At 66.5% G+C, this 20907-nt stretch overlaps 2 protein-coding genes across 3 annotated transcripts in view; one reads left to right on the top strand and one right to left on the bottom strand.

The window, feature by feature from the left end:
• The window catches only part of PRR33 (proline rich 33), a 63937-nt gene that overhangs the window by 40896 nt on the left and 2134 nt on the right, over nt 1-20907 (bottom strand). The gene's annotated exons all lie outside the window — the stretch shown is intronic.
• Nucleotides 705-7903, top strand: MRPL23 (mitochondrial ribosomal protein L23). Of its 2 annotated transcripts, XM_060607724.2 has the most exons (5): nt 705-806; nt 2745-2867; nt 3716-3798; nt 4382-4455; nt 7702-7903. In XM_060607724.2, exons 1-5 carry the CDS (start codon nt 790-792, stop codon nt 7867-7869), a joined length of 465 nt encoding a protein of 154 aa, XP_060463707.1. In that variant the 5' UTR covers nt 705-789; the 3' UTR covers nt 7870-7903. The 2 variants fall into 2 exon arrangements, with proteins under 2 accessions (XP_060463707.1, XP_078289956.1); XM_078433830.1 differs by lacking the exon at nt 2745-2867 and having other exon boundaries at nt 774-806.

Consider the following 20907-nt stretch of genomic DNA (forward strand, 5'->3'; position numbering starts at 1 on the left):
ACAAGGGCCACCCACCCGCCCCTTCCCCCATCTCCGACCTTAGCTGGCTGGCCATGGCCTACAGTTGCATGTGGGGTAGTGTGGGGTGCAGGGGTGTGGAGGGGGGGACACGTGGGACTAAGGGCATGCTGTAGGCCATGGGTAGGGTGAGAGAGGATTGGGGCAAGATGCGTTCTGGATACTTGGAGGGTGCGCGGGGACCCTCCCCTTGGAGGGTCCAGGGACCTTGGAGGTCCCTTGGGAGGGACCCAGGGACATGAGGGATTCTGGGCTCTTACAGGGTGTGCAGGACAAGGAGTTCAGGCTGGGTAGGGTCCAGGTGAATGGGTCAGGAGCAGTGGGGTAGGGACGTGGGTCCGGGCTGGTAAGACAGGAAGCTGGGGCAGAGGGAGTCAGGTGCCATGAGTGGTGCGGATGCGGTAGGCTAGGAGTACAGGTGAGGGGCGGTGGGCCAGACAGTGGGCAGGACAGTGGGCGTGGTGAGACAGTGGGCGGAGCGATGGGGCAGGTGAATGGGGATGGGCGACAGGTGTACGGGGCGGGGTGTTGGGGGGCAGGTGTGAGGGGCGGGGCGGTGGGCGGGACCGTCGGGGGGCGGGCCAGTGGGTGTGGTTGTGGGCGGGGTGTGCTCGGGGGGCGGGGCGGCGGGCAGGTGGGTGGGGCGGGGCGGGGCGAGGGGCGGGGCGAGGGGCGGGGCGCCGCGCGCCCTCCCGGAAGCCAGGGGGCGCTGTGGCGGGCCCACGCGGGCGGTGCGTGCTCCTCCTTCCGCCCGCGGCCCGGAAGCCGGCGATGGCGCGGAATGTGCTGTGAGCGGCCGGGGGCCGGGGGCCCGGGGCGCGGGCCTTGGCGGGGTGGGGGGCGGGGTGCAGGACAGGGGGCTGCGGACGCGGCGCGGACCACGGGCGCCCGCCCGGGAGGGTCACCGCCGCCCGCGCCGCCGGGGCGAGGACACTGTGCGGGTGTCCGCCGGGACCCCCGCGGCCCGCCCCCCACGCTGGAGGCTGACGCCCCGTGTCCCCTGCGAGCGGCGCCGGCCCCGGGATGAACGGGTGGCGCACGCACTCGCGCGCGGCCGCCCCGCGTGGACCTGCAGGCCTGTGGCGGGGCCGGGGCGCCCCGGCAGGTGCAGCGGGGCCGAGGGGCCGGCGCGGACGTGGGGAGCAGCCAGGGCCGCGGGTCGGGAGGAGAGCCGGCGGGACCTGCGGGGAGGGTGGGGTCACGGGTGAGTCACCCTCGGGGCCACAGGGAGGTAGGGCAGGTGGCAGCGAGCCAGAGCGCTGTGCTGGGAGCAGAAGTTGGGAGTTCCGCTGGAGACGTGCTTGTGGGATCCGCGCTTGTGGGATCCACGGGAGGGCCGGGCAGGGGGCGGGGCGGGCGCGCAGGGGTGCCGGCCCCTCCCACCAGGCCGGGAGAGCCCCGTTCTCGAGCCCCGAGGGAGGGTGTTCAGCAGTGCTGGTTGTTCCGGGGCTGGAAGGTTCCAGCGTCAGGCAGGCCCTTGGGACTCATCCTGACGCTCAGCGTCGGGGAGGACAGGGGGGTTCTGAGGCCATGCCCGCCCGGGGGAGACTCGCTCCCTGCCCGGCTCAGGCCTCTAACCTCCGACCCTCACACTGGGCCTCCCCCCACCCCCAAACCCAGGGACCCGGAGAGGTGGAGGGTCTGTTGACAGTTACCCAGAGGGCCTGACTTTGCCCCCCTGCAGTGCCGCCGTTGGTCACCAGGGGGAATAAGTGAGCCCCTTGGGTAGCCAGCCATTGGCCCAAACTCCAGTGGAGGGTAAAACAAGGCAAGCCTCTTGTTCCCTGAGGCCTTGCAGCCTCCAGAAACTGCCCTTACCCCCCTCTCACCACGGAGGTTCTGCCGGGCAGCTGCCATGATGACTTGGTCACCGGCAGCTCTCAGGTAGATGGCGCTCAGTTCTGGGGCTCACCAGGGCCTCCGAACCCCTGGCTGTCCTCATTCTGCCCGGTATAGGATTGGCCTCGACCAGCCTCCTTTCACACTACAAGATCGGGGGCCGTGTGCAGCGCCGCAGCTTGGTCACCGGGGGTCCCAGTGAGACCCTTGATGGCATCTCGTGTCCCTGTGTGCCCACCCTCCCCCAGGCCTGGCCTCTGGCCTCCCTGCAGACTGGACCTCAGACACCCTCCTCACCCGGCTGCGCTGCCATGTGCAGGCCCAGAGCACATGTGGGGCTGGCAGTGTCAGTGGGCCGGGGCTGTGGGTGGTGGCATCGCCTGTCCAGCTGTGCCCACCTGCTTTGGGAGTCCTCAGGGTGGGGACTGTGATGCTCTCCCACCCATACGGTGTGCGGGTGCCCACGCCCCTGCTGCGGGGAAAGCCATGGTTCGTAGGGAGCACCGCCACGCTGGGCTGCGTGCTGGTGGGACCGTCACCTTGAACAAGCGTGTCTCCAAGCCCGGCCACCAGCGTGTGGGGGGGGCCACGGTGGGCGTGCTCTCTGCTGGCCGGTTCCTTGAGTCTCCCATGGGCCCTTTCCAGGGGCCGGCCCTGAGGGTCTGCAGCCCCCGCTACTCTGAGTGGATGGGCACCAGGGGTCTCGGGGCCCACACCGGGCAGAGCCATGCCATCAGCACAGGGGGCCGTGGGGTGCCGGCCTATGGAGAGCTGCCCCCCTTTGCTTCCCACTCCTGTGGCTATGGGTGAACAGATGGGGGTGTGCCGGGGCAGCCCTGAGGTCGCGCATTCTGAGTGTTTGATGCAGACGAATGTCTCCCTCTCAGGTACCCTCTGTACCAGCTGGGCAACCCCCAGCTCCGTGTCTTCCGAACAAACTTCTTCATTCGGCTGGTGCGGCCCGGCACGGCCCAGCCCGAGGACACCGTGCAGTTCCGGATCCCCATGGAGTAAGCCCCCGAGTTCGGGCTGGGGAGCGCCCCCGAGGGGCTGGCCGACCTGCTGGTGTCACAGAGCCCGGCTCATAGGTGTGGCTTCCCCTTGCTCTCTCCGAGCCGCTCTGCAAATGTGGCCCAGGTCCTGGTGTTTGCAGAGCCTTCCTGCTGTTTGCGGAGCCTGGGGCGAGGCCGGGCTGTCCCCCCACAGGGAAGCCTAGTTGAGGGCCTGACACTTCTTTTCCTGCATTGAGCTCCGTGCTTTTCCCAGCAGGCGGGCCCGTCCTCTTGGAGCTCCTTACCATGGCTTCCCAAAACCTAGTTCTCAAGGTGGTTCCTTCACAGAGGCCCTGGCCACTGGAGGGACGCAGCGTCCTGTCACCCAAGCTGCAGGGCACTCTCTGGAGTCTCAGGACGTGACTGTCCCCGCGCATGGGCCTGGGCTTGGCCTGAGCGTCAGCTCTTAGAGGCCAGGTGTGGCCAAGGATGAGGTTTATGATGCCGCGTCAGGTGCAAAGGTTGGGGGCCTAAGCTATCAACGCCTTGGCTGCCGTTTCCAGGAAAGGACCTTGCAGTGGGGAGGCAGCTGTGCAAGGGACTGGCCATGGTGGGCCGGGCTCCTGGCCGCCCAGGGGTGCCCCCAGATCGGCCCTTCCCTCGGGAGAGCTCTGCTTGGGGGTCTGGCCCCTAGTGAGCGCAAATGGTGGCTGTAGCTGACCAGTCCCCTCGTGTCCCCCTGCCGATGTATGGAGGGCAGGAGAGCGCCAGCGGGGCTGGTGGCCGCATCGCCTGTGGCTCCTGCCCCACTGGCCAGCTGCCGTTTATCTCGGCCCGGCTGAGTCTCGCTTTTCTTCTCTGCCCAGGATGACCAGGGTGGATGTCAGGAATTACCTCGAGCGCATCTACAACGTGCCCGTGGCCGCCGTGCGGACGAGGGTGCAGCACGGTGCGTCCCGGGCCCCTGCCGCCCTGCCGGGGGGTGGGCTCCCCTCATCGCAGCCGCTCCAGGGGTCTGCTTCCTGGCACGTGAGGGAACTGAGGCACTCAGGGTGAAGCAGCCTCCCGGGCCCTCGCTGCCCACAGGGCAGAGCTGGGACGGAACCCGGGCGGGCTGGCCCCGCTCCCGCTCCCACCCTGCCCACGCCGCGCAGCCCGCGTCCCCTCTGCCTCGGGAGCCGGTCAGCAAAGTGCTTTCCTCTTTGTTCCCTTAACCTCTGTCCCCCCACCCGGCAGCCTCCTGCGTGAGGGGAGGCAGCCCACGGGGGTCGCGGTGCTGACACGCGGGAAATATGGGTTTCTCGAGTTGCTCAGACACGTTTGCGTTTTCAACAGCAGAGCCTGGCGGTGCTCACCACCCCGAGCACACTTGGTAAATGTGAACCGGTCACATTTCGGGCGTGACCTGCTGTAATCTGTGGGAGACCAACCGACTCTTCCACGTTTGCCTCTTTCTAGAAAGTGGGTTCCTGGATTAGTTGCACTGGAAATCTCGTGCTTGGAGTAAAGTGTTCCCCCCTCCCCCCCGACAGGTTCCAACAGGAAGAGGGATTACAGAAACGTCAGGATGAAGAAACCAGACTACAAGGTGGCCTATGTGCAGCTGGTGAGTGGGCTTCGGGCAGAGTCCCAAGTCATGGGCGTGACTTATCACGACCGTGACCTTGGTGCGGGGGACGTGTTTGTGCAGCAGCCCCCGCCTGGGGCCCTGCGAGGCAGGATTTCCAGGCCCGCGGCGCGCGGGGCAGAGCCTGCGCTTAGTTCTAACCCCCGGCGAATCCCCAGGCTGAGCTGGCGTTCCGAGCACATTCAGCTGATGGGAGGGGACCGCGCAGGGCATTTCGGAACTTCTCAGGGGCCAGCTGTGTCGCGCCCTTGGACTTTGAACGTGCTGTGACCACAGGCGGGTCCACTCAGGTCCAGGGGGTTCGGGCTCAGGCAGAAACCAGGGCTCTCCGAGCACCGAAGGGGCTCCTGCCGCGGATGGACGGCCTGGCCTGGCCTCCGACAGGCCTCAGGCTGGGAGGCAGTTACTGCCCTGGGCTGGGGGTGGGGGGCAGCCGCCTCCGAGCCTGGGTGGGTTCGCCGCGCCCCGGGGCCCTGGCTGAGCCCCCTCCCCTCTGGACTGGGTTGTGGGGCACCGGCACTTTCTGCCCCGTCCTCTGGATTGTGTGCTGCCTGGCGAGGGGCTCGGGAAGAGGGTCCAGGACCCCATCAGAGCTTTTGCCGGCCAGAGACCAGAGCCGTGGCGAGTGAAAGCCGGCTTCCCAGCCCCCTGCTCAGGCCCTCCCGTCCAGCGTGAGGTGACCCCGCTGGAGCCTCCTCGGACGAGCCCTCCAGGACCCCCAGCAGGGCCTCCCCTTGGTCTCCGTGAGGACCTGCCAGCGAGGGCCCTCCTTGCAGGGTCCGTTGGCTGCCCCCCACCCCCCGCTGTTGGAAACACGCGGCGGGGAGCTGGGGGCAGGGGCCTCCTCCGTGTCTGGAGCTCACGGCGGGAGGCGGCCGGCCGTGGCCGCTAGATGGCAGTAGCGCTATTGCAAACCCCCTGGGCCCGCGGCCCCGTTTTAGGCGCTAGGAGGCCGTTGCTTGCAGGACCGGGTGAGCACGGCAGCGTTTCTGACTGCAGTTGCTGTTTTAAACAGGGGCCCCCGTAATTATTTGGCCTAATATTTGCCGTGCACAAAACCAGCCTATCCAGGTGGAGCGAGCGGCCGTTGGCCTTATAAAGGCGCCTGTGTCCTGTGTGTGAAATTGGGCCATCTGTCTCTGTCACGGCGTGCGGGCCCACACCCGCGTGCCGGCATTCGCCACCAGGGCTCCAGCAGGCCAGCTACGGTTACAAGCGGCTCCTGAGTCACCCGAGCCCCCACATTCTTCCCCGGGCCCCACCTCGCTCAGCGGAGCCTGCTTAGATCTGGTGCGTGCAGCTGCCGCTCGACGTGCCTTTCTTCCTCTGTGAAATCGGGCAGCACAACTGGGGACAGAGTCCCTGCTGGGCATGGTTCCTGCCGGCCCAGAGTGGCATTTGTGACGGACCCCCGCCCCCCAGCCTGGAAACCGGCAGGAAGCTCGGGCCCTTCCCCTCCGAAAGGGTCCCTTCTCTGCCCCCACCCCCGTGCCGAGCCCGACCTCTCCCTCCCCGTGTGTCCCCGTGGGCCCCGCTCTGGGGCTTTCAAAAACAGAGCGAATTGTAAAGCGCACGAGGGTCAATCACGAACACAAATTAAGTTTCCGAATCTATTTTGAGTTGACTGCTGCGGAAAAGCCCGTCCGGCGGGGTGGGGGCCCCACGTTTCCCCCGACGCCCTGATAAACATCTCTGTGGCCCTGTGGCCCACGCAGCCAGGGGAACGTCACCCTGCACGCGGAAGCCTGCCGTTCCCACCGCGGTCGCTGGCCGGCGGGAGCCCGTGGGGGACGGCCGATGGCCCGAGGGGCGCTTGGGACTGACAGTCTCCTGTCCCGGTCCTTTCTGCCACCGAGCAGCTCACACTCTCCCCTTCGCAGGCAGCGAGGGCTTACTTTTGGAAGTACAAGGCGAATTTCCCTCCAGAGGGGCGCCCCGGGGGGCCCAGTCGGCATCCACAAGTGGCCGTTGTCTCGGATAAGAGAGGGAGAATTTCTCGCGGCAGCTCCCTCCGTTTTTTCCTGAGCTGTTGCAAATTGCCATCTTTGTATTTATATTTTAAAATGTCATTTTGGGTTTTCCCCCACCTCAGAAAGCTAGCAAAATCACCTCGATATATTACACATAAACCCCCGTTCTGGGCAGTCAGCCCTGCATGTAAACTATTGCCCTTTGGTATTTTAAAAAAGAAAAAAAAGCAGTTTTGAGCTGTGTAAGCTAATCCTGCAGCAGGCTGGCTACCGCGTGCACACAGCCCTGCTTTCTTGCTGGGGCCTGCGCCCCACGCCGTGTGATCCGAATTTATAAACCTCCTCTTCTCGGGGTGGGGGTGGGCTGTTTCAGATCATACTTGGCCGCCTGCCCAAAGCCAAGTTTCTTTACAAAACAAGGGTCTCCAAGAACCAGCGCACTTGACTGATTTTACTTATTAAAATTTTCCAGATACGGAGGCCGCCCTGCATCCTTCTTCGCCCGTCTGGAAGCAGACGGCGCTGCCCTGGCGCGTCCCCTCCCGCGCCCCCGATCCGGGGAGCTGCTCCGGGGTATTTAGCAAATTGAAACAGCACCTCACGGTTGCCCGGGTCCCCGGGGAGCGGGCAGAGCGCCCGCCTCCGCACCAGCGGGCCCGGCCGGTGCCCCCGCACACATGCTTGGGGGTCTGGGTTGGGGCTTGGCCGACACTGGCACATTCTGAACTTTTAGTGAAAGACGTAAAACCAGTTAATTTGCAAAGCCGGTCTTGATTTATAGACTGCTGCATATGTACATTTCTTTGTACGTTACACGCGTCTTATTTGCCAAGCTCCGAGCCGGGAGGAGGGGTAGTCTTTAATGTGGGTAAAGGCCTTTAGGTATTTTGGATGGAAAAAGTTTCAGTGTGGCACCAGACGCTGTTTGTGCCGGGTTTTCCTGCCCCTCGCTCCTGCCCCCCAGTCCGGCCGGGCTGCCCCCGCGCCCGGTGAATGGGCGCTTTGCTGGGCTGCTTTTAATGAGGTCCCAGCCAATGCAGACACCAGGCCTCGGAGAGATAATGTCGATGAAAAGGGGCATTGTCCGGGGTAATGGCTTCCCGCTGTTAGATAAAAGCCAGCAGCAGGCCGAGATGTTTATTTTCCAGGCGAGGACCTTCGCCCCCGAGACGCTGGCCACGTGTCGGCTCCGCGCAGGAGGGCCCGGTGTCCCTGTCCTCGGCATGGTGCTGGAGGCCTTGCCTTTTCTCCGTAGGCGCACGGACAGACCTTCACGTTCCCCGATCTGTTTCCCGAGAAAAAGCAGAGCCCTGACGGCAGCCCTAGCGACGAAGACATCCAGGACAGGCTCCTGGATGAGCAGCGGCGGAGGCAGAGCCGGGACCCGCGGCGTGGTGGTGTCCCCGGCTGGTTCGGCCTGTGACGGCCCCAATAAAGTCCTGCGTGTGGAGTAAAGACCCCCGACTCCGTTCTCCTCTGTACCCGGTGTCCCCGTGCAGGGCTGCACCCCACGGGCACACACGGGCGCCTGGCTGCACGGATGGAGCAGGGCCTGGGTGATGGCGTGACCCATTCTGGTCCCCCGAGTTAAGGGGGGGACCCCATTGCAGCCGGGGGGTGGGGGCGGGGAGCCCTCCTGCTGAGGGTCCCGGGCGAACCCAGCTGGGGCCATCGGCACGAGCGTGTCTGCGTGGGTTTCGCGCAGACAGGTTGGGCCTGGGGATTTGGGAGCAAGCCAGAAATCATTGGGGGGCCACATCACCCCCTGGGTCCCCGTCCTCGAGTGCTGCCCTCCTGCGCTCCCCTCTTCTGGGGGCCTCGCAGGGCAGGTGGAAGTGAGGACTGGCTCAGCAACCCCCCCCTGCCCAGAGGGACACCCAGACGGGGGACGGCTGCATCACGTGGGCCTCGCAGCTCCCTCCACTTGGAGGGTGAAGGTCCGGGCAAACGCCGCCCTTCAGCATTGATTTAAAGTGATGGGGAAGGTCCGGAAGGCGACCGGAGAGCAGAGTCAACGGTATTCTCCTTAGAGAAATAATTCATGGGGCCCCATGGCCCTGAGGACCCCAACTCAAGGCTGGGAGAGGAATCCCATCCTTCATCCAAGCAGGTCCAGCGCCGGCCGCCCTGCATAACCCGGCACGGCCCCCCGTCACCGCCCCGCTCTTCGGCCTCGCCGAGACCCCAGTGTCCCCTACCCCCCCTGCAGCCTGAGCGTCTTTCTGCAGGGAGGAGGAAGGGGCTGGCGAGCAGAGCAGCAGCGTCCCCGGTCTCCCCGGCACCCCTGGGGCCGGCAGAGCCTGCTCCCTGCCTAGGGAGGAGGGAGGAGGGAAGGCTGGATGGGGGGGGCGGGCAGCAGTGGGGGCTGCCTTCAGAGCCTCAGGAATCCAGGAAGCGGGGCCTGCAGCTTGGGAGGGGCTGCTCAAGGGGGGACTGCTCCACCCCCACCCCCAGGCGGGCTTGAGGAGCTGGCTGGACACCCCTTCCGCTTCTGCGGCTCCCGGCTGGGGGCTGGGAAGGGAGAGCCCTTGCACGGTCGTCTCTGCCCCCAAGATAACCGCCCCACGGTCGTCTTCGCCGCGACGCAGCGTCCTTCGTCCCTGCACAGCTGGGAGACACGGTCCAGGTTTCCGCGTGGGGACCAGAGGAGGGTCTCCCACACGGGGAACGACCCCAGTGGGCCCCCCAGCCTTGACTGGACACCTCACGTGGGGCTGGGAAGCCGACCCAAAGGGCCTGGGTGTCCCTTCCCCTGTGGACGGTCCTTCTGGGAGCACCCAGGGCGCCAGCTCCCGGGGGAAGTAAATGGACAGAGGGAGAGAGTGACAGCCCCCAGTAACCACCCCCCCCCCCCCCCCCGCACCCAAGTCTCCAGGCTCCTGAGATGTCCATTTGTCGCCATGTGGGAGGTCTGTTTACTTTGTGAGAAGCTATGAGAGATCCCCGTGACGCCAGGTTACGGCAGGCCCAGGCCGCCGGGGAAGGGCTGAGGGGGCCGGGAAGGGCCCTTGGGACCGAGCGGGGGCTCTGCTTAATTCCCACAGCCCGCAGCAGGCGGGCCCCAGGCCCACAGGGACACATCTCAGGACCCCCCCCTCCCCCTCCCCCTCCCCCCCCCTCCACCCCAGAAGTTCCAGGTGAGGCCCAGCCACCCAGGGCTGCCGGGAAGGAGCAGAAACCCATCTGGCCACGGTCTCTCCGGCAGCGGCTGGTTTTCCTCTTCGAGGGCCGGCCGAGCCCCCCCTGGGGCTGCATCACGAAGACAGGGCTTGAGTAACTGACTGCAGATGACAGCGCGGACCCCCTCCTCACCCACCTGCCCGGCCAGACCCCGGTGCCGAGAAGGCACCCACACAGCCCTCCTGCAGCCTGGGGCCCCAGGTCACGTGGGCTCCCTGCTTCCCGGCCTGTGTGTGCGCCCCCTCCCCGGGAGCCCCCAGCCCCTCGCAGGGGACCCAGGCCCAGGGACACAGCACTGCCTCTCGTCCCCCACCCCCCAGGCCTCCTGGAAGGTTCCTCTGGAGTGACTGTGATCTTAGCATTCCCCTCCCACCTCCTGGCTTTCGTGTGACCCCAAATTCTGCTAGTCTGTGCGTGCGGACGCGGGTACATGAGTGTAACTGGGGAACCGCCAAACCCAGAGAGTCCCCCGAGCCAGACGTGCCGGCCCTGCGTCCGGCCGTTGGAGTTCAGAGCTGGGTTAGGCCTGGGTGGGTCCTGGCGGGTGAGGTGCGGATGCTGAGCTGCGTGCCCCGGGGTCACCGTTCCCACTTTCCCGGGGCCTCCCTCCCGGCACTCGGGGCAGGACGAGCCGGGCACCACGTTCTGTATCTTCAAACAGCTTCGTTGAGACATAGTTCACATACCCTACAACCCGCCCGTCACAAGCACGTCGTGAGGTGTCCCAGTGTGGAGCTGTGCATCTATCTCTTGTCACCAGGTTTAACTCCTTCCTGTGCCGTCGCCCCCGCCAACACCAAGCCCACCCTCCGTGTCCGTGGGTTTGCCTGTGGTGGGCATGTCACGGGAGGGAGGCCTGGGCACCGCCCTCCGGGCCCATCCGTGCTGTGACGCGGGCCGGGGACTCCCGCGGGGGTCTGGGTGCCATTCTGCGTGCGTGCACCGCGATGTCTGCCCCGGGCCGCTCATGCCTCCGGGCCCATGGTTGTGTGCACACGTTTGCGTGGCTCCGGGCAGGACTGGGGACTTCTCCTGGGGTGTTTCACGGGAGGCGGGGATGAGGGTGTTTCTCTGCCCCCGAAGGTCTGTGGCGGCTGCAGACTCCAGTGTCCACACCGATGAGGCCTGGACGGCCGGGGCCGGGGGCTCCCGGGGCTCCAGCAGGCCGGCAGCGGGAGGGGGTTGCAGCCCCGGGGACCCCAGCCCTTGCCTTACTCCTCCCCTCAAGGCCACGCCCGGGGCCTCCCTCCCCTCACACCCCTCCCAGGCCTCACCCTCAGGAATCCGTGTCTGTCCAGGTGTGGCTGCCGCGGAGTGTGGGCTGCTCCTTCCACATCCGGGGGCCCCGGGCCGAGCCCCGCTCGTCGTGCGTGCGTGTGCCTGTCCCACCTTTGCAACTGACTGTGTCCCTTCAGGGCAGAGAGCGAACCCTCCCCTGCACACCTCCCCACCGCCCCTGAGCCGAGCCTGGGCCCCCTCCACGGCAACCCCGTCGCCACTGCCGGTGGGGACACCAGGACTGCTCCCCGCGTGGCCCTGGGAGACCCGTTCGGCATCTGCGTTTACTCCTTCCCGGCTGAGGTCACCCCAGCACCAACGCCCCGAATCACTTCATTATTTCTTGGTAAATAGGGCTTTTCCTAGTCGAAATCATCAGCATCGTTTTGTTGCCCCACATCTGGCTTTGATTGGCCCCGGCCTCCTCGGAAGGATGCTGGAGCCCTGACGTTACCATGAGGGAGGAGAGGCCGGCCTGCTTCCCTTCCCGCTCAAGGCCAGTCGGGGGAGGGGTGGGCGGGAGACCCCAGGCCTCTCCCTGCCTGGGCCTGGCTGTGCCCTCTCCGAGTGGGGTCCGCCTCCCCCCCACCATGGCTAGATGCTCACCCTCCCTGCACAGGGTCCCTGGCACAGGCCTTGGTGTCTCTCACACCCCAGGGACCAAGTGAGCATCCTTCCCTCCTTGAGGGACACAAGACAGGCAAGATCCCCAAGGCCCCCGGGGGCCCTTCTGCGGGAAACTCAGATGAAACTCAGAGGAGGCCCAGCCAGGAGGGGCCCCTGTCTGCCCGCCCCCGGCCAGCACAGGGGCCTACAGGTCAGAGGTGGGGCCAAGCCACCCTCACTCCTCAGGGCAACTTGAGGCTGGGAGATGGTTGCCCACGGCTTCCAGCAGGACACCCCCCCCCCCCATCCAGGCAGATCTTCCCTCCACAGAGTGCCATCTCAGCCCCTGCGAGCGTCCCCGAGGTGATGTTCCCTACGATGCTGGGGCAGCCCCCAAGCCGGTGACCTGGGCCTGGGTGATGCTCTGGCTGGCGACAGGCCCGGGGCAGCGGGGAGGGGAACCCCGGAAACCCTCCAGAGGGAGCTGGGGAGACCGCCGAGAGGGGCTGAGCCTCAGTGCCCCTGGGTGGGTGTTCCCGGGGCCCCCCGGCCCCCTCCCCTGGCCGCTGCAGGCCTCCACTCCCTGCCGTGGGGGAGGTGCCTCCCAGAAGCCTTTGCGGCGGGCCCGGGGCAGGGGTGACGCGCCCCCTTAAACAGAACAAGGTGCCGGCCTTTCATACCTTCCCTTTACGAAGTGTCGGGGGTTCCGGCGGCCCGAACAGCTGGATGTCCCTCCCAGGCTCTCCCTGGGACTTCACCGGCGGCCAGGGCCCTAAATAATTCTTATAAAAACCATGTCAGCCCCAAACTGTGTGATATCTGATTTGTAGCACTAATAAAACCCCACGTCTGCTGCCAGAGGGGGGGCCGTGTGAGCCCGGCGCTGCAGAGACCTTGTTTTCAGCCAGTGCGTGTGCACGTGTGTGCACGTGTGTGTGTGTGTGTGTGTGTGTGTGTGTGCACGTGCATGCACGCCTGTGTGAGTGAGTGAGGGGAGCCCTGGGGGAGGGCCCCAAGCTCCTGGGGCTCCTGCCTCGCTCCCGGGCTCCCCTGAGCCCCAGGGCGTGCCGGGTGGAGGTGCCTGCCTTATTCACCGCAGCTATGGCTGGTGTGGCCAGACATCCTGGCCAGACAGAGGCCGGCCCCTTCCCGCTGGACAGCCTTGGGGAGTGGGCCTGGACGCTGGGTGGCCAGGAGCTGCTGGCCGGCTCAGAGAAGGCAAGGGTGCCCGGAGGAGCACGCAGCCCCCAGCCATGCTCAGAGAGCATCCCGCTCCCCGGGCCGAGCCGGCAAGGTCAGGTGTAGCCCCCGGCCCTTAAAGTTGGGGCCACATCCTGGGCTTCTCTCAACCTGGAACCAACCCTGAGTGATGATGACCGGGCTTCCTCTCTCCCATCAGGCCTGGGAGGTCCCAGGTGACCCTGGGCCCAGAGTACCACCAAGAACGTCCTCTTGTCCCCTGAGTGGAGTGAGAGCTCGGAAAGAAGCACCCAGCTCAGGACCACCGGTGCGGGAGTCTGGGTGATGAGGCCCCCACAGGGCACGAGGGGGGACCGCTGTGGGGGGTGGTCATTAAAGGCCAGATCGAAGGCCCCCAGAACACATGCCGGCTGGCTAGGGAAGCCAGCCGGGGCAGGGGCAAGAGGTGTGCTGGGGTCTGCCGTAAAGGCCCCATGGGGCCCCGGGGGTGGTGGCCCAGGTGGCAGGGCAGCTGGGAACGTTCCTGCCCTTGTGGCCTTCCAAGAGCACCCTGCTTCCGAGGCCACAGCACCGACTGACGGCAGGCGATGGAGACCTTGGGTGCGAGGGGCCCATCGTGGTCAGGGGGTCACGTGGGGCGGCCCCGGGGGTGAGGGGTTCCTGTTGTTGCCACCTAGCTCCTGACGGCAGGCAGACAGACAACAGCCACTCCCAGGCACATGGACAGCGTGCCGGGGCCCAGAGCAGGCTTGGGGGCTTGCAGGAGGGACGCCTGCTGCAGGGCTGCTGGGGCCGGGCTCCTGGTCTCCACCTCGAGCCTGTGAGGCCTTTGGCCGTGGCCTCCTCTCTCTTTGTCTGAAACACGGACCACGAAGGGGCCAGAGGGCTCTGCTCCCAGGACCCCCGGCCCCTGGCGTCAGGCCCTCCTCTCCACCCGGGTGTGCCCTGGCCTGGAGTGCCAGCCCGGGGCTCCGTCCCCATGGCTGTCGGTCTCTATGCCCCGCCCACCGGGGTGGCTTGCCACATCCCGTGTCCCTGCTGGGCATGGCGTGCGGTGGGGGGGTGAGCTCCCTCGCACGGCCACGGTGTGGCAGAGCTCACAAGGCTGGGGCTCACCAACGGTCATATTGTGGGCAGGCTCGTGGGGTGTCTAACCCCGCGTGAGATTGTCCAGGCTCAGGAGGCGGTGCCAGAAGCGGGCGCCACGTACCCTACAGCGAACCCGCAGTCACTGCCCCGTGAGGCCCCAAATCACGCCATGTCCTTGCAAATGCCATTGGTCCTGCTGGCCGAGGACAGAAACCTCCCTTCGTGCTGGCCCCTGACCCTGGGGGAGCACAGGAGGCCCTGAGGTCGACCCGCCCCGAGCTGCTTGTGACTCCGGAGCCAGCCGGTTCACGAAGAATTCCAATGATTCCGGGCTCGCAGGGCGTCAGGGTCTGGCTCGGGCCTTGAGCAATCTCACCCTTAAGGACGGTCCCCGTGCCCCCGCCCCCAGTGCTGCCTCCTGTCTCCTGGCCGGGCCCTGGCATCCGCGGCGCCCCCTCCCTGCTCCGCTCCCCGGCTTTGGGGGACCACCCCGACCCCCTGCCCGATTTCAAGAGGCCGACGGACCAAATGAGGGCTTGATGCCGCTGCTGGGTTTTCTTCCATTTAAGGAAAACAAGCCGCAGTTACCTGATTCCTTTCCGTGCCCCCCTCAGCCCCCAGAGGGGGCACGTCCCTTGTCTCAGCCGGTGAACCTCCCCCTCCCACCCTTTCGTGCTCCTGGAGCCCCCACCGAGAGGTGTGTGAAGGAAGGGGTAGCCCAGCCACCTTGCCCAGCAGGGAAGGGACCCCGGCCCCCGCCAGGGTGCAGGCACGGCTGTGTCTTGTGGACACACGTACACAGAACTGCAGCACTGAGGTTCCGGGTCCCGTGTCCCCAGGGCCCTGACACCAGGACCTGGGACCCCCCCCCACACACACACACATGCACACACAACCAGGTCTCCCCTGCAACCCTGAACGACCTGGCACGTGACCGTGCTAAGCTTGCTCCCGTGTGCCCCCAGGACTGGGACTGGGCACCACGAGTTCTAGAAGGTACCTCCTAAAAATAAAAAATAAAAAAAACAGGCAAGGGGCCCTGTGGGGCCGGTCCTGAAGGAGGCCCCCGTGGGATTAGGACCAGCTGCTGTTCCGGTCCTGCCTGTCTTCACCTCCCAGAACATCCCCTGCCTGCCCTGTCCCCCCCGCCTCACCCCCTCCTAAATCCGCCTTGGCCCCTTGGCTGGTCCGAAATGGGAAAACTGTGCTCCGAGTCTCCTGTGGGGCTTAGGGGGTTAGCAGAGCCGACAGCTGCCCGAGGAGAGTGATGAAGGGCGCCAGGAATGCCCTTTATCTGGAAAGATCGTATTGCCCGCCTGGATGCCGGCCCTCCCTGACTCCTGCTAAGACCGGAATAGCTTTGGGGGGGGGGGGGGTGGGCGCAGCTGTCCACATCGGTCAAGATGGGTCCTGCCGAAATGGCCGTTTCTGAGCCCCCTGACCTCGGGCTTCCCCAGGGACTGCTGAGCGGGGCTCTCCAGACCCCAGGCTGGGGAGGCTGCCAGGCCACTAGAGTCCCTGGGAGGGGGCGGGCAGGAAGGGGACACTGTGGTCACTCAAAGACCCTGGCTGCACGCGAGCCAGCCCCGGTTCCTGACATAGGCTACTTTCTCCTGCACTCTCCTCCCTGCCCTGGGGACCCCCGCGGGCTGGCGTGCGGAGTGTGGGTCCCGGGTGGACGCCCGCAGTCAGTCACGCCCCCTGCCCCCTGAGCAGAGCCCATAGCGTGGCCCACGGAGTGTGGGGTGCAGTGCGGGGCTGCTGGGGTGCAGGGCAGGAAGAGGGTCCGGTTGTACAGACCAGATAGAAACGCAGGAAACACAGGAAGCCTCTCACCCCAGGAAGCTGGGGCCTGACAGCAGTGAGGAAGACAGCACAGACGGCAGGCTCCGGGCCGGGCGGGTGACGCCCGGGCGGGAGGGGTGCAGGCGCCGGCCCGGCGCGCTTGGCCTGGCATGCCGGGCCACATGCTTGCCCACGGGGCTCATGGAACATTCTTGCTGGGGGCCGGGGGCCGGGGGCCGAGGTGTGAGAGGCCCGGGAGGGCGCCGGGCGCTATAACGGGCGGGCGGCATGGCACATTTAGTCACCTCTGAGGTATGGCTCCTGGCCGCGCCCCGTGTCGTCGCCACGGCAACGCCGGGAGGGGCCGGCAAACAGCCCACAACAGAGTGGCCCCCGGACTCCTGGTCGTCCCCTCGGGGTGGGAGGGGGGCAGCCTCCGAGACACCGCCAAGTTTGGGAGAAGAAGCTCTCAGGCTGGCTTTGCCCCAGCCCCACCTTGGGACATGTGTGCCCCTGTCCTGTCCCTGCCAGGGCGCCTCGCAGGGGCACGTGCCCCGGGGGTGGGGGGGGGGCGGGGGGTGGGAGCTGGGGCGAGGTGGCCACGTACCCCCAGGGGTCAAGGTGCCCCGGGATGTGAGAGTTTGTCAAGAATGGGGCTTGGGCCACTGGAAACCCAAGTTCTGGAGGCTCTGGGGCCATAGGTTCACAGGACAAATGACGCCCCCGTCCAGGTCTCCTTCCGTTAAGAGGAGGACCCAGAGACCCTGTCACAGCTCCCCCCCCGCCCCGCCTTCGGATGTCACGCAGAAAAGGGCTGTGGAGGCTCACTAGGACAGAGTCCCAGGGGCAGCTGCCTGGCGAGGGCAGTCGTGTCACACACTGTGACCGAAGGCGGCCGGTGGCGCTCTGCCGCCCAGGGAGCCCCTGCCCCCACACCAGGAGGCTCCTCCCACCACTCCCTCCCCTGGAATGCGGCCCAGAGCTCGGGGTCTGGCACCCACGCACCCAAGGGGCACCCGCCTTCCAGGGTTGCCTGCGCAGCCCGTTCAGTGACCGGGTCAGGGGAGGCCCGGGACCCAGGGCCTGGGCATTCTCGAAGGGCTGAGGCGGAGGCTGTACTCCTGGTGGGGATTGCTGGGGACCACCTAGAAGTGTGTTATCTGCACCACTGGGGAAGCCAGGCCAGCCTGGATTGGGCCCTCTGCTCCTCCACGTCTCCCCTGCTGAGGCTGGCACTTCAGAGACCCCGAGGGCCGGTTTGGCCCCCGGGGGGCTGAGAGCTGATATGGAACCCGCAGCAGGGTCTCCCTCCAGCAGGAGACCGTGTCCCTCAAGGACGTGGCTGGAAGCACAAATGTGCGTGCGTGGGCTCCCCAAGGGCGGCGCTGTTGGCCCGGAGGGAGGCGGACGCTGCTTTGCAGAGGTCGTGTGTGTGGTGATGGCCAAGCTGTCCCTCCCGGATCAGCTGTCGGCAACCTGAGCCGTGCACGTAGGCCGGGAGCCTCGAGGCCTAAGTTAGAGCCCGAGCGGGGAAGCCACGGGCATCACCGGGACACCTGAGCCTCCACGGCTGCAGAAATGTCCGGTCCCAGCGTCGGAGAGGCCAGTCCACCCCAAGGGCGGGTAGGAGACAGGCACTTCCAGAAAGTTCTAGGATGCCCATCGTGTGGACACCCCTGCTGGAGCACCCCCGCCAGGCCCCTTAGTCAAGGCCAAGCCTTGCTGAGCCCACTGTCAGCCTGCCCCTCCCCCGCCAGCGGCCAGCGTCTGCTCTCTGGGTTAGAGGGATCTGGTCTGCCCCTCCTCTCGGGGCTGTGTCTTATCTCTGGGAAAGAGATTACGGGTTTCTGACATTAAATTTTCATGCTGAAGTCTTCAGCGTGTGGTTTGAAAAGTATTTTTTTTTTTCCCCCAAGCAGCACCTGGAGGGATGGTTCGGGACGGCCGTCAGGTCCTACTCACACAAGGCTGAATGAGGGCCGGGGGGCCAGCTGTGCGACCCGCACCCCCTCCCCATGGTGCCGTGAATGCCTTCCCAACAGCCTCCTTGGGCTGCCCTGGCCCCTTGACCGCGTGGCGGGTGCCCAGGGCTGGCACGGGCTCATGCTGTGTCTAGTGTTCTTTGTCTCGTGTGCAAGGCCGGCTCCAGGAGGCCCCGCTCACATCCACTGCAGTGAGGTGGGCCCCGCCCGAGGAGAGGTGAGCCTCAGGGAGCCTCGGGCTGGGCCCCCCACCCCCACTCTGGACCCCAGGTGGTCCCGGGGTCCCGCAGCCTGGCCATCTGGGGGAAGCAGGAATGGAAAGGGCCTGGGGGCCTGGCCACTCCTACTCCTGTCTCCGGGTAATTGAAGGAGCCCGCTTGGAAAATCCAGTCTCGAGCTTGTCTGTTGGGTCATTTTGATTTGGGGACTTCCAAACATCGGGGCCACGAGAGGTGACCCCGCTGACCCCGGCCTGCCTCATTATGTCACAGCCAGACTGCTGTGACATCTGATGCAATCCAGAAGGCCCCAAGCGGGCGGGCTGCGGGCCGGAGGTGGGGGTGGGGCGGCTAGCCCGGGGGGCTGCCTACGGCAGGCTCAACTCACCCTGGCCGCACCCACACCAGGAGAGCTGCTCGGGCAGGGACCCTACACCCCAAAGCCAGTCGGGCTCAGGGTCCTACTGGCTCTGTTCCTCAACGCCAGCCAGGCTATGTGTCCTCACCCACGCTGGACGCGCCCCCCACGCATGGTGGCCACCCCCACCGTACGTCCCACCACCTGCGCGCACAGCCCCCCAGCTCCACTCCACCCCCCAGCCCCACGTGACTCTGCCCCCTCTTGGTCTGTCCCCATCCTGGCAGGAAGGAGCGGGACCCTGGTCGGCACCTCTGTGCGCCCGTGTCCTCCTCCTCCACAGCCCTGTCCTTCTAGGGCTCTCGGACTCCCATCCCACTTCCCTTGGGGGATCATTAGGCTTGGGTCCCCCCCTCCAGGCCCACATGACGACGCAGTACCCCAAGGTCCAGCTCTCCGCCTCACGCCGAATCCTGGGACGACCCAGCCCGCCTCTGGCCCATGACCCCTCCCAAGCCCTTCCCCTCTCCTCTCGCAGGAGCCCCAGCACACCCTCCGGCTTGGCCCTGTGGCCCTTCACCTCACATCCCTGCTGCCCACTCACTTGCCTGTGACCCCCAGAGAGGGACCGGCCGGGGGCGGGGCCAGAGAGGGCAGCAGGGGCACTCCGAGCTCTGCCTGCCGCCCACCAACCCCCTCTTCCTGGACGTTATCTGTGCGGTTTGCTTCTGGACCGCTCTCCTGGCCCCTCGGAGACCCCTCCCTGTAGCCTTGCGCCACCCAGGACTGCCCAGCGTGACCCTTGTTGTCCGGGGGGCTGGCGGGAGCTCGTGAGCCCTGAGGTCAAGCCTTCCTCCCTTAGGAGTGGGGCCCTGGAAACCGGGGGGCAGAGGCAATGCAGGGTGGGTGGGGGTGTCTGGGAAGGTGCCCCGGGGGCCGGCGGGTCAGGGGGGTCTTCTGTGCTTTCTACCTCCCCCTGGTCCCAAGGGAGGGGTGCTGCCGCTGGGCAGGGTTTCGGAGGAGGCGACGGGGAGGCGGCGGGAGGGATCGGGACAGGGAGACCAGACTAGGGTGACGTTCAACCCTCTCTCCGGTGACGGCCGTCAGCCCGGCCTGAGTGACCAGGCAAGCCCGTCCCCAGGTGCCCTGGAAGTGCAAGGCCCATGTGGGCAGCAAGCTCCTTCCTGTCCCCTCTGAGCCTGGCCTCTGGGCTCGGCGGGTTAGCACTTTCTCCAGACTCCACACGCAGCAGCCTGGCAAGGCCACGGTGTGGGGCACGCCTCCGGAGCGACCACGGGCCGGGACCCACCGCGTGCCAGGGGCACGGCCATTTTCCCTTGCGCTCGTGCTCCGCCACACCGCCTGCCCTCTTGAGAACCCTCCTCTCGGACCTTTCCCCCCTGCCGGCCTTTCCTACCCTCCTCGAGATCCTCCCGCCTTCCAGCGGGGAAGCAAAGTCGCCAAGGTAGCCTCCCCACATGGCCGCCCAGCCCTGGTCCCGCTACAGAGAGAGGGCCCCCCAGGAGAGGGGCGTCCCAGAGCCACCTGGAAACCGCTGGGCGGCCGCGGGCCCCCGGGGCTGGATCCGGACGACTGGCCAGCATGTCTCTTGGGATGGGAAGCCCTGTTCAAGTAAGGCCTTGGCCATCCTGGCTCGTGTCGGGTTGTTTCTGGATCCCCAGTCCCCCCACATTTCTCTGGGCCCCCGGGTCCAGTCCCATTGGGCTTTCTTGAGGCCTGGGATGAGGCTCCAGGGCGGTCCTCAGGCCACAGCGGGGACCCCACGGTGATACCGTAACAGGGGAACGATGGACACGTGCCCGGCACCGCGACGTGGGGCCTATGGCGCTCAGCTGTTCTGTGTCACACCAGGAAGCTGACACCCAGATGGGGCAGCCGCTTCCTTGCCCCGGCCAGACAGAGCCCTGCCCGGTTCCAAGGGAGACGTCCCCCCCAGGGCCCAGGGCGGGCTCTGGCAGCCCCCGGGTGTGGGCCTTCCTGCCACTGTTTCCACAGAGAAACACCCTCCTCCCCTGGCCCCCCAGCCCGACCCACCCACCTACCTGCACGGCCACCCCCTCCTGGGACCTCTTCGGGAACTGGTCAGCAAGGTCCCCAGGCCACGACCTGCGTGGCCCAACATTCATCCGAGCCTGATCTCACCCGCCAACCCTCTGGCTGCGGTGGGAGATGGGACCAGGAAGGAGACACAGGGTTCCCAGAATGGAGAACACGCACGGGACAGAGAGAAGCTGTCGGTTGGATGAGGCGGGCAGGGCAGGTGGGAGAGCTGGGGAAGGAGGGAAGGCCCTCAGGGGGGCCACGTGTACATTTGGAAAAAGAGGAGGGTACGGGGGTGAGCACGGAGGACAGACGATTGGTCCTGGGGGGTGGCTGTATCACCAGCGTGTCCCCGTGGCGGGGGGCCGGGAGCGAGGGCCCAGGAAGGAGGTCGGGGGCCAGTCTCTGGGGGAGAGAGCCACGGAAGCTGGGCAGGGGGCTGCAGACAGGTCGAGCGGCATCCGTTTGGCCAAACGGCGTGTCTTTCTTGCCAAGGGAAGCAAGACGGACCGCCATTTTGTAACCCCCGCGTGTGCCAGTGGGCACACTCCGGAACCCCGCAGCCCGGAGCAGGCGTGGGCCATGTGGCGGGCAGGGGGGCAGGCAGGGGTTCCCTCCAGTAGCAGATGCGGACCTTGAACGCACAAATGTCCGTATTTCGGAGGTTGGTGGGATGGGAGGGCAAGCAGTGTTGTGGCTGTCCC

This window comes from Panthera onca, chromosome D1 (genome assembly GCF_046562875.1).
Source record: "Panthera onca isolate mPanOnc1 chromosome D1, mPanOnc1 haplotype 2, whole genome shotgun sequence".
Lineage (NCBI taxonomy): Eukaryota > Metazoa > Chordata > Mammalia > Carnivora > Felidae > Panthera > Panthera onca.